At 50.1% G+C, this 12186-nt stretch overlaps 1 protein-coding gene across 1 annotated transcript in view; it reads right to left on the minus strand.

The window, feature by feature from the left end:
- Window positions 1-2985: 2985 nt before the first annotated feature.
- Window positions 2986-12186, minus strand: part of CAPN2 (calpain 2) — a gene marked incomplete at its 5' end in the record, with an annotated part of 54323 nt that continues 45122 nt past the window's right edge. Inside the window, 7 exons of the mRNA XM_079697192.1 lie at window positions 2986-3953; window positions 5944-6002; window positions 6258-6374; window positions 7806-7884; window positions 8442-8510; window positions 9786-9850; window positions 11888-11945. Of these exons, the coding sequence (XP_079553318.1) occupies window positions 3930-3953; window positions 5944-6002; window positions 6258-6374; window positions 7806-7884; window positions 8442-8510; window positions 9786-9850; window positions 11888-11945 (471 nt within the window). The 3' untranslated portion in view covers window positions 2986-3929. The remainder of the gene's footprint in view (window positions 3954-5943; window positions 6003-6257; window positions 6375-7805; window positions 7885-8441; window positions 8511-9785; window positions 9851-11887; window positions 11946-12186) is intronic.

Here is a 12186-nt window from a genome sequence, read left to right on the forward strand (position 1 = left end):
AGACTGAGACACCTGGTTATTTAATCAAGCACTAATCCAGGTACTGCCGTGAAGGATTTTTCAGATTTAAATTAAATTTACTAATCAACTCACCTGACAATAGGGGAATTATCCTGGGCCCATCCCACGGGGGCCCAGCTTGAGGCCTTCAGAGCAGGAGAGATGAGGCCAAAGGGGAGGTCAGTGAGATTTGAAGTGAAGGGATTCAACCTGCCATGGCTGGCTTTGAAGGTGAAGGGGTCGTGAGCCAGGGAATGTGGAAACTGAGGAAACCCCTGGCTGACAGCCAGCAAGGAAACAGGGACCGTGGTTTTACGACGACATGGACCTGGATTCTGCCAACCTGAGTGGGCCTGGAAACAGATCCTCCTTCAGTCTCCAGCAAGAATGCGTCACCCAATAAGAGAGGTGTTGGACTTTAACCTACAGAACTGGGAGATGGTGGGCGTTCTTCAAGCCACCAAGTTTGTGCTAACATGTTACAGCAGCATAGGAGCCAAAAAAACAATGGATTCTTGTCCTGGGCTGGTGCACTTACTCATCCATCCTGTGACCTCGCCCGGGACACTCAGCCTTGTGTGTATAGTCTGAGATGGGGTCGAGGGAAACCATACTAAGGACTATACGTGAAGGTACCTGGAGACCCGCAACAAATTGCGCCAGTGTATGAAAAGGGACGATGGGAAAATTGGGAAAACGTGATCATCTCACTTTTATTTCCTTAGTCTGAAACTTAGAGCATCATCTGTTTTTATTCTCCCTTTGGGTTTTTTTTATTTTTATTTTTTTGCTATACGCGGGCCTCTCACTGTTGTGGCCTCTCCCGTTGTGGAGCACAGGCTCCGGACGCACAGGCTCAGCGGCTATGGCTCACGGGCCCAGCCGCTCTGTGGCATGTGGGATCTTCCTGGACTGGGGCACGAACCAGTGTCCCCTGCATCAGCAGGCGGACTCTCAACCACTGTGCCACCAGGGAAGCCCCCTTTGGGGTTTTTTAACTTGTTTTATTATCAGAATATCCGTATATTAAAGCTCCCTATAGGGAATTCCCTGGCAGTCCAGTGATTAGGACTCCACGTGGCACAGCCGGGAAAAAAAAAGCTCCTTAAAAGTATAGAAAAAGGTTATGAAGCAAGGGGGGAAGACCACTATGGAGGCAACCATAACTAACATTCGGGCCTATTTCTTTCTAGTCTTATGATTTTCTCTTCACATAGTTGAGAGCATACTGTTTAAGCAATTCTGTATTGTCCTGTTTTATGCTTCACATTGCATCACATGCATGATTTTTAATGGCTGCGTAGTATTCCACCACGTCATTCATCCAGTCGTTTGTGTTGAACATGTGGCTGCCTTTTGCTTGTGTTATCATCAATGCTGTGCTCACATCCTTATGGGAGCAGAATTTTTAGATTGTTGAAAAAATAAGTGGGGATAAAGCAACTGGAGAATGCGCCCTGCTAAGGAGGGTAGGGTGTACACTCTAGCTGTGCTTGGAGTCTAAAGGCAGTGGAGCCACCGAGGGGTTTTAACCAGGGTAGTACGGGAGTCAGCCAGGGAGGCAGGCGAGTAGGACGCCAGCCAGAGTGGGTGCCCGAGAGGGAGAGGGAACGGCAGGGACGGCAGCAGAGTCGGGGAGGGTGATGGCAGATACATGTTCATAGCTTTTGGCTTCGGGAGGTAAGTGGTGATCATCAAAAGCAGTTTTAGGAGAGTGGTCAGGCCATTAGTCGGATCGTAGAAGGTAAAGGAGTCACAGAAAGATGCAGGGGTGTAGCTGCTGGGGAGGCCTGGCTCTGGAGGAAGGAGGGGAGGCAGGGAGGAGGCGGGTGGTCTGCGTGTTAGCAGGTGGCAGGCCTAAGGCACCTGAAAGAGAGTGTGAAGATAGAGAGGGGCCAGCGGATGGGCTGAGACTGCAGTTCAGAGCGGAGATGGGGAGGGCTTTTCTTTTGGACTGGAGGGAAGGGAGCCGTGGGGAATTAAATTAGGGTGACTTCCTCAGGGCAGAAGTCTTGGGGGGGGTGTTTATCATCTGGTTCTTTTCCCCCGTGAACTCTCTCCCCTTCTCTTTTAAATCTTTTCTAAATTTGCTACGCTAAGCATATACCGTATCTTTTCTTTTTTTTAAAGCATTATTTCTTATCCTGTGACTGAAAGTGAAGTGAACCCCAACTTCAGGCGGCGCGGCAGGTCCAAGTGCACCGGGAGCGGTGGGAAAGGTCTGGAGCAGCCTGGGCGGGCTGGGGGAGCCTGCCTGCCCTCCCCCTCCCAGTTTCTACCACGCCTGTATTTCAACCGCCTCAGCACCCTCCTTGCCCCTTCCAGTGGTCAGCCAACACCCCCGCCCCGGCTCCTCCCATAGCAATCCCGTCACTGGGAGCATCCTGCCCTCCCAAACCCGGTTCTACTGAATGGAGGAAATCGCACACACACGCCCCTGCCCCCGCCCCGCCAGGGGAAGTGCTGCCTGTTCTTGGTTCCCGCGTCCTCTGGGCCCTGAGATGCTCCGCAAACAGGAAAACTTAAACTCCTGCGAGTTGAATCTGGGAAACCCATCTTCCTATCTTGTCATGAGATAGTAGGCTGCCATTTGCCTCTCTCTAGTCACCTGACATCTTTCCCTTCTACGGTTCCTCAAGGATCCCCAGCAGCCGACTATGGTTTAGCTGCATGTCTTCCTGGCTCCCCCTTGTTCCCTCCACCAAAGGGACAGGCAGGTGGCGGGCAGAGCACAAACTTGCCGGTACCTCCTTAAGAGACCAAGAAGCAGTAGAAATTGGAGCTGCCTTTATGGCCAATTATCAAAGCTTCTGAATTGGATTTTTAGAAAGCTGTGTAGTTCCACACTGACATGGAGGTCAGCTGCCCTTTCCTCTCAATACCGGCATTTACGGAGGGAGCGCGCGCACCTGGCTAGAGTGGGACGGGGTGTGATTGGGTGTGCTCACCACTGGGCCCTCCAGGAAGAGCAGCACCCACGTGGGATTGCCTGGGCGACTCTTTATTGAACAGTACATTTGGAAGAAGATAAGGCAACAAGGCAGTATTTGCACAGTGTCGCTAGCATTTACCCAAGGTGAAGCCAGGAAACCCGTGCATGTGGTTTCCACGGGCGTCCCGCCTAGTCCATGCACGAACGCTAGCGGTGAAGTCTGGGAAGGTTCGAGGCAGGCGGCTGTCTTCCGAGACAGCTGTGCTGTCTTCCGTCACCGTGGGCTTGCAGACAGGACCCCCGGTTTGGGTCATCACTTCAGCTGAGCAACAGGAGCGTCCCTTCAGTATCGTAACGCTCAGTTTATAAGACCAGACATACGCAAGGACTTGAGACAGACATGCTGTTAACCAATCAATTTTATATAAAATCTCTCTTATTTAACCCAAATGATAGAGATGTGCTTCTCACCTGGCCTCTTCAGATGCCTTCGTGATGCATCAGATTTTTCCATTTTACTCAAGGGAAATGGTAATCCCTGGACAGCTCTTTGGTACATGTCACAACTGTATTTTTAAACTCAAAGTTGCTTTAAATATTGCCGGCAAGGACCTTGTGTCCTTTAAGGTTGACTGAATGTTAAATTAAGCTCAGCTGTTAAATACCTCCCTGCATTTTTTCCTGATTTAATATTGTTATAAACAGGAAAGTGTGTAAAAAGTAAAGTGTATACTATGTACAGATTGAAGGTTTTCTCTAAGTTTTTTAAGGGTTAAGTGACTCACTTGCATTTAGTACGATTATATGCAAATCTTTTACTTCGATATCTGAAAGTTCTGCTTTCTCAAGTAGATAATATCCTCATTTTCAGCTCTAATCATCAGTTTAAGTAAATGTTTCCATAATTTCAAGATCCAGATAAAAAGTTTCTCTGTGGAGGCTTAGTCCTTGGCTGATTTTCTTTCATGAGAAGTCTTCAGGCAGATTAGTTATAACTTCAAAGTACTGAAAAACACAGCCACTGTGGGGAAGGAAAAAAAACAAATCAGTTCAGTGAGCATTCTTAAAATTAAAAGGCTATCTAAGTACCTATAGATTATTCTGAAAGATTGACTGTTGTACGAGAAAAGCTGATCAAGGGTTACGATATCAGAGTATTAACTCACATGTTTTCTACCTGATCATTCTAGAGTCTAGCTTTTTACAGGGTCGTAAAAAGCTGTTATCTGAATCAGGTGGTCATGAATCACATTACAGGGTTGACTGAAACACATGAAACGTGAAACTTGGAAAACACGAATTAGCATTTCTGTATCCCTGCCTCAGTGTCACATCAGAGGTTAGTTTGGATAGCCCTTAAACTAGTGGTTTTCAACCTTGGTTCTCTACTGGAATAATCTGGGAACTTTAAATCAGACTCTAATGAAATTAGTCTGGGATGGGCCTGGACATCAGGACTTTTGCGAAGCTCCCCAGGACTACAACTTGCAGGCAAGGCTAACAATCACTGCAGACTGAAGGAGAGGTCTTCTTCTGCTGCAGCCTCAGCAAAAAGAGAGGTGAGTGTGGGGAACTCCAGGGACCTGTGAAAGGCGAGGCTTAGAAAAAGGAGGGAAAGCCAGTGGGTCAGACGTTTCTCAGAGGAAATGGGAGGATGGTCTGAGTAGGCTGGCCGCAGAAAATAGTGAGAGCCGGGGAGGAATAAGATTTCCAGCCAGAAGGATAAAGGGGGCTACAGTTTCCCAAACTGCACACGTGGCACGTTGAGGTCCCAATTGTATTGCCTCTACCTTAGAGTGCAGTCTCAGGGGAGGGTTATTTCCTGAGCTACATAGAGTTTTTGTTTTGTTTTTTTTTGTTTTGCGGTATGCAGGCCTCACTGTTGTGGCCTCTCCCGTTGCAGAGCACAGGCTCGGGACGCTCAGGCTCAGCGGCCACGGCTCACGGGCCCAGCCGCTCCGCGGCATGTGGGATCTTCCCGGACCAGGGCATGAACCCGTGTCCCCTGCATCGGCAGGCGGACTCTCAACCACTGTGCCACCAGGGAAGCCCCAGCTACACAGAGTTTTAAGCAAGTTAGTGTTCTTTGGAACCAGCTAAAATGTATTTTGCAGTTGGCTCACGTTACTTTTAAATGCATAATACCGGAGTGAAAGAGCTCTTTAGTTGCTGGCTTCCTCCAGAGTTTGAAATTCAGTGGAAGGAGGTGCCGGTCCCTCACCCTCGTCCTTCTTACGACTCTGTTCCTCTCTGGTCCCTGGGACTTGGTCATTCCTACCCAGCACTGGCCACCCAACCCAGTCTCTGTAGCCTGTGTTGCTCCAAGCTCAGTTCCCCCTTGGACAGAGGAAAATGCAAGCTGGAGCCGGGCGAGGATGAAAAGTAACCCCAGCTGCCTTCCTTCTTTGAAGTGAGAGAACTTTCTGTCTTCGGATGACAAGAGAACATTTTGCGCTTTGCTTTCTGTGGAATTGGCCTACCAGCTGAAATTCGAGCGATGATCGTTTCAGAGGTGCCCATTGCTGGGGTTCCAGACACATGAGCACAATCATTATATATGGTAAGCTTATCTACTATTGTTATTTTATTTTAAAGGGGGAGGAAGTAGAGAAAAGTAATTTGTGCAGAAAGTATTTTAAGTAGATCTAAGAATGACAGATCTTCCCAAGACCCACTTGAATTTCATCCAAAGGGTTTCTTTGCATAATAAGCATCTTCTCCCATGCATGCTAATTAGCAGCTCATTTTTCTAAGAGGGATTCTGCAGCCACCCTCTTATTTTAACCTTGTGCTATTCTCAAGGCAAAGCTTCTGGGAGGAGGGACCAGGTGTTTTCTTGGACTCGAGAATCAATGGGTAGTTGGGAAATGACTGCCAATAGAGGTGCACGGTGGGATCTTACAACAAATTTACAGCCTGACAGACCAAAAGCCACAGATCTCTGTCGCCCAAGTAACAGCCCTTCTCCCCTCCGTCCCCTAGGAGTAGGGGCTGGGAAGCTGCTGACTTACAGAGATAAGGTCAAGCTGGATCATGCCAGTGTCCTCGGGGTCCAGCTGCTTAAATATCCCTGTGGAGGCAGAAACAGGATGTCATATAAGTGAGCTGCAACAGAGGTCACATTATCCTTTTCCCCAGTCTGGCAGCTGATTTCACTGAATGTCACAAGTTATGATTTCTTCCCTCTGTCCCCAAATTAAAGAAGGATTTTCATTCTCAACTGGACAGACACGTCTCTGGCTCAGGTGGTTTCACCCGTGGGGAAAGGCAGGCTGCTTTCGTACCGAGAGAGCTGAAATGGGCCTTTACCCAAATGGGCACTTACTGAATAGTGTTTCCAGTCGAATCAAACACCTAACAAAATTGTCAAAATCGATGATGAGCTGGTCATCTGCAAACCGAGCAACGATGACTTGGTGGAGCTGACAGGGCATCTTGAAACCTGCAGTTAAATGAACATGCAGACTGATTGCCAAGTGTTCGATTGCACCCTGGGGCTCTGTTCATGGGCTCTGGACCCGGCAGATGACAGTTAAAATTGCTTTGGTCCCCTGGCTGCTCTGCTGGGAGACTTTTTATTTTGCAAAGCCAGTGCCTTCTGCCACTGTTTCTGTTTCCACACTGTTCACCTCCACCCTGCCTCTCTCCTTTTCTTTTTTTTTTTGCATTTTAATATTTATTTATTATTTATTTAGGCTGCACCAGGTCTTAGTTGCGGCATGCATGTGAGATCTGGTTCCCCGACCAGGGATCGAACCCAGACCCCCTGCATTGGGAGCGCCGAGTCTTACCTACTGGACCACCAGGAAGTCCCGTCTCCTTACTAACATGTAAGACTTTCCTTGCCTGTTCCTACTTTCATGGTCAGGCTATCTCATGCTATCGTATCCTATCTCCTTTTCTGTTTGTCTCACTCTGAATCGCCTTGGAGACTAGATTCTTCCTGGACGTATGTGGCAGAAACTGCTCATGCTAAACTAATATTAATTCTCCCTTTTTCCATAGTTGTAGAATTTTTTTTTTTTTTTTTTTTTTTTTTTTTAGTTGTAGAATTTTTAACAGGCCATGGCTGCCTAGAATCAAGGCCGCATTTCCCTGGCAGCCCTCTGAAGCCTTGTGACTAAGCCCTGGCACTGGGATTGGTGTCCAGAGTGACAGGTGCCCTTAAAGGCAAGGGCCCCCTCTTTCCCTCCTTCTGTCAGCCCATTGCTAGAACGTGGTTGTGGTGACAAGCCGTCCCCGTCCTGCAGATACGGGTGACGATCTAAGGGCTGGTGACACAGTATGAGAAGGAGCCTGGGTCCCTGACAGCAGGAGACACCATCTGGCCTTGGTCGGCTTGAGCTTGAATCGTTATGTGAGAGGAAGGTGTATCCTGTTTAAACCACTTATTTGGGGTCTCTGCTGCAGCATTACATCCCAACGAATGGACAACCTCATATTGTCATATCTGTCCCCTAAGCATACCAGTCTCCCACTCTGCTGGTCTCCCACAGCTGGTGTCCCTTTTACTGACATCACGTGCTGCTAAAGACTCACCCAAGGGTGGAGCTGGACATCCCACTTCTGCCTGACCAGCCCTGCACCTGAATGGACGAGGGCAGGTTGTGTGTGGGTCTGCTGAAAACTGGCTTTGCTTGCGACCCGCTGGGGCCCTTGGAGGAAAACTGAGATTCCAGAAGGCTTAGAGGGCAGAGCGTCCTGGACTCCATTTCATTTTACCAATTAATCTTCAAAAGGCGAATGAAAAGGCTGTGTTTGTACTGAACCAGCACCTACTCTATTTCATAGCTGACCAAACTTTGTATCGTATAGAATAAGTTTTCACATATTCTACAGATAAAAGAAAGAAAATACAGTTAGGAGGTGTTACCTGCTTCTTCTAATGCTTTCCGCATCTCATAGGAGTTCATGGTTCCGGACCTGTCCACGTCGATTTCCCGGTAAATTTTCTGGAACATGCAAAATAGTTAGAAAACCATGACCCAAAAGGTGGCAAGTTCCCTCTCTGTGCTGTGTGCCCAGTGGGCCTGAAGTTCTTCCAACTCCATGCCTCTAGTTTGGCCTTGGAAGCATCACCCATGTTCCTGCCTTAAAGAGTATTGCCTTTCTCCATGAGCTAGTTTATAAATATGCCCATCAAATCACCTAGCCAACTACATGAGCCCCTGTTATTATCTTCTGTAATTTTTGTACTTTAGCTGTCAAAAACCCAAACTACAAGGGGCTACGTGGCCTTTTCAGGACACTTGACGGCGGCTTTTAGATGACCCTGTTTCCGGTCAATAAGGCAGGAAGTAAACCACTTAACTTGCAAAGTCTTTGTTTTTCCTGTTTGCATTTGCCCAGCCCTGTCTTCACCCATTCTGAGCTCTGTTATGAGTACAATCCCCTCTGCTTGGAGATGCTCCTCCACCGTCCTAAAGAGCTGCTGCATCCAAAAGTATGTGCATGGCGTGTTGCCCACACAGATGCACCCCCCTGCCGCCCGGCCCTCCTGGGCTCTTACTTGGTATTTCTGAATCTTGGTCCAGAGAATGTAGAACTCCTTCAGACCCAGCTTGCCACTCCCATCCGACTGCCTGCAGTTAAGGAAAGCTCCCCGAGTCTGGGTTCACGTGGGCCGTGCACCTGGTCTGTCCTCTCCCCTGGAGAGCCTGGTAACCACAGCTCGATCACGAGGAGCCCTTGCAGAAGGACCCTCTTCTTGCTCTTCACACTGGCTAGACCTCCCTCTGAGGGTTGGTGGAAGGGCCCAATAGAGACCTGCTGGTCCCCCGACTCTGTGCTGACGGGTCTGGGGGTGCTATGCAGCTGGCCCCAATTCCTGCTAAGAAGGAGCTGTTGGAGGATATGCAGAGGCTTCAGGTGGCTCCTAATGGCTGCACCCTTGCCCATGTAGGGAGTGTCGTTATTTCTAAGAGGCCTTTTGTGAGGGGAGCTACACGGCAGGTGCCATGAGCCCAGCAGATGAAACTTCATAGAAGCTTAAGCCATCCAGGCCATCCTTGCCCAGCACCTCTCAGTAAGCAGCAGGGACAGCAGATGAATGATGAGTCGGCCTCAGGGCCGGGTGGTGGCCTGGGAAGGAGCCAGAGCAACGAGAAAGGAGAGTGCTGTTGGAGGGTGGGCCCCTATCTTATGAATCAGGAAGAAAATCATGACTGGGGAAAGCATTCACATCAGAAGTATCATGGTAGGGACTTCTCTGGTGGCATAGTGGTTAAGAATCTGTCTGCCAATGCAGGGGACACGGGTTTGAACCCCGGTCCGGGAAGATCCCACGTGCCGCGGAGCAACTAAGCCCGTGTGCCACAACTACTGAGCCCATGCGCCTAGAGCCCGCGAGCCACAACTACTGAGCCCACGGGCTGCAACTACTGAAGCCCGTGCACCTACAGCCCAGAGGAACCACCGCAACAAGAAGCCCGCGCACCACAACGAAGAGTAGCCCCCGCTCGCCGCAACTAGAGAAAGCCCGCGCGCAGCAATGAAGACCCAATGCAGCCAAAAATAAATAAATTAATTAAAAAAAAAAAAAAAGAAAGGAGTATCATGGTTTAGGGACTGTTGCCCTAGAGGTAACACATCCAAGCTGCCCTGGGCAGAGAACAGTGGGCATGCTGTCGGGAATTTCCTGCAGGAACCCCTCAGCCTGTGGCATCTCACATTCCCTCGGCTGAAGTCCCTCGAATTTCCCTACCAAGGGAGGTCAGTGCTGACAACAGTCCTACGCCTCAGCCAGCAGGGACAGCTGGCCGCTGTGAAGGGGAGGAGGCCTGCGTTTGTATCTTCCTGGAGTGAAGTTTCAAACTCTCTCAGCCTCTGTCCTGCGGGGCCCATTAAAGGATACGTCGAGCATGTCAACCATGATTTTGCAGGTCTCTATGCTGAAGCCGTCTGACTTGATATCTTGGCCTAGGAGACAAAAATAAGTGTGACAGGAACACCTTCTAGAGCAGTACTGTCCAATACAACCTTCTACGATCGCAGAATATTCCGTATCTGCACCCTCCGATATGGGAGCCACTTAAATTGTTTTAAATAGCCACATGAGGCAGGTGGCCACCATACTGGGACAGTGCAGAGGCTGTGTTACATTTGCCTGACTTCTCTGCATATTGGCCATGGGCATACAGGGTTATAATAAGTGCTTTTTAAATAAGTAAGAGAATGGTAAGAGTCTGGGCCTTGAAGTGTTCATAAGATGCAAAGTCACCTGTGAAGATAGCGGGGGCCCCACGCGTTCATTCTAGGCAGGGCCCTGAGAGAGGAAGTGGTTTACTTAACTGCCCGTCTGCAGGCATTTAGGGGGCCTCTGTGTCCCCAGCTGGGTTAGCCAGAGGGCCAGAGCCTGTCCGCAGCCTGTGCTCTCCTAGGTGAGTCACTCACTGGTTGAGTCCCGTCTAGTTGGTGGTCAACAGGTGGCGTGAGAGCCTTGTCACAGATGTGAGTCTGTTCCCACAGCCTTCAGGGGAGCCCACCCTTTTCATGTCCTTGTGAAAGGTCAGGACGTAACCTGCCTCAAAGCTGCTGTTCTGGGCTCTGACCCCTTCTCGGGTGTGGGTGTGGGCTGTGCCTGGGGCCCTTGGGCAGGAGTCGTCACCGGGTGTGGAGCGGGGAAGGGTACGAGTTCCGGGGCCCGGGTGAGGCTACTGCCGCGCCCCCAACAAGCAGCAGCTGAATCCGAGCGTGGCCCGATCCCTCCCCTCCCCCTCCCCACATCTGTGCAGAAACAATGGGGCTCAGTGTCCCTGGGTTCATGACAACTACACAGCTTAACAGCCTGTGACCTCACTCGTGCCTGGTGGCCTCAAGGGTAAACACCATCTTCTCGTCACCCCCAGATCGGAGGAGGGGTGCCGAGGACCAGGGTCCGCCTTGGGGAAGCCCTACCCTGGCCGCTGGACCCCCTGGCTTCTGGAGACGATCCCCAGGCTGGCGCTCAGACCCGACGACATATGCCTCATTTCGGATCCGGGCTGAGAACTCCTGATACCGTACAGACCCCTGCTCAGTGGACTGCTGTCTTATCAAAGCAGCACAGTTCTGGTGATAACTTGAGGGGGAGAATAGCAGTGTGTGGGGGTGCTTTCTCCCCACCCCCTGCAGCGGTGATCAACACTGGGGAGGTGGACAATCCATCCTTTGATATTTTTTGCTTAAGAAACAGTTTAACCTGAAAAGGTGCCTGAGGACCATGGCTCTCCAGCTCCTTCTCAAGTCTTCACCCAGTTCTGTCCGTGAGAGCAGTCATTTCTGGAGCCTTGAAACCACTCGCCTGGCCCACTGGCTCAACTGAAGTGACATTTCTCCCATCAAGAACTGGCTCGACCAGGCTCCCTTGAACACACATTTGGGAGATGAGCCTGTTTAATGCCATCCCCTTAGCTGGAGTGGAAGATGGACCACTTGTTTCTCCATTCTGGCTCATCAGTGAGCTGTCACTGTCAGTGGTTCCCCACTAAACACAGCCGGGAATCCAGGGATGGGGATGCTTTCTGGCTCCCATCACGCTTTTTCTTAGCAATTAATCATCATAAGAGTCACCATATATACGGAGCCCAGGCTTTGTGCTAGGCAATTCCTACCCGTCATCTCATTTAAGACATTCAACCACTCTGAAGAGGTTAAGTAATAATATGCCTATTTTGCAGATAAGGAAACAAGAGTCAGGGAGATTATCTAACTCGGTTTAGATCACAGAGCTAATAAGTCGTGGAAACCTGGATGTGATCTTTGACCTCTAGACTCCAGAAACCTTCGCCCACCCTTTTTTATCACATCGGGGAGAACCTCCTTCATCCAGTTCCTTGGTGGTGACGGTGGCGTTTAAGCAGGAGTGGGGGTGACGGTTCAGCCACAGCCGCTGAGCCGGGGAAGGGGAAGGGTTGCTATGTCCCCTCACGTTGCAGGAGAAGCAGGATGAGGGATGTGCGAGGGGTGGGTACTTACGCTTTGCCAGAACTCTTCTCAGGATTGTCTGCAACTCAAAGGCAGAGATCTCTGCATCCTGTGGACATGCAACCAGAGTGTCGTTATTGGCTCCCTTGGGGCTGCGTGAAGCACGGAGCAGCAGACGTGTAACGGGTGTCTGCTCTGGCTGAGCCCGAGAGGTGCATTAGAGCTGGGGCGGGGAGGGGTCTGTGGGTGTGCATTTCTAACAAGCCCCCAGGATAGGCTGCTGCTGCCCCCGCCAGGCTACACAAGGAACACAGCCACAGCCCAAGTGTTTGATAGTGTTTTAATGCACA

Source organism: Hyperoodon ampullatus (genome assembly GCF_949752795.1).
Source record: "Hyperoodon ampullatus genome assembly, chromosome: 2".
NCBI classification, from domain to species: domain Eukaryota; kingdom Metazoa; phylum Chordata; class Mammalia; order Artiodactyla; family Ziphiidae; genus Hyperoodon; species Hyperoodon ampullatus.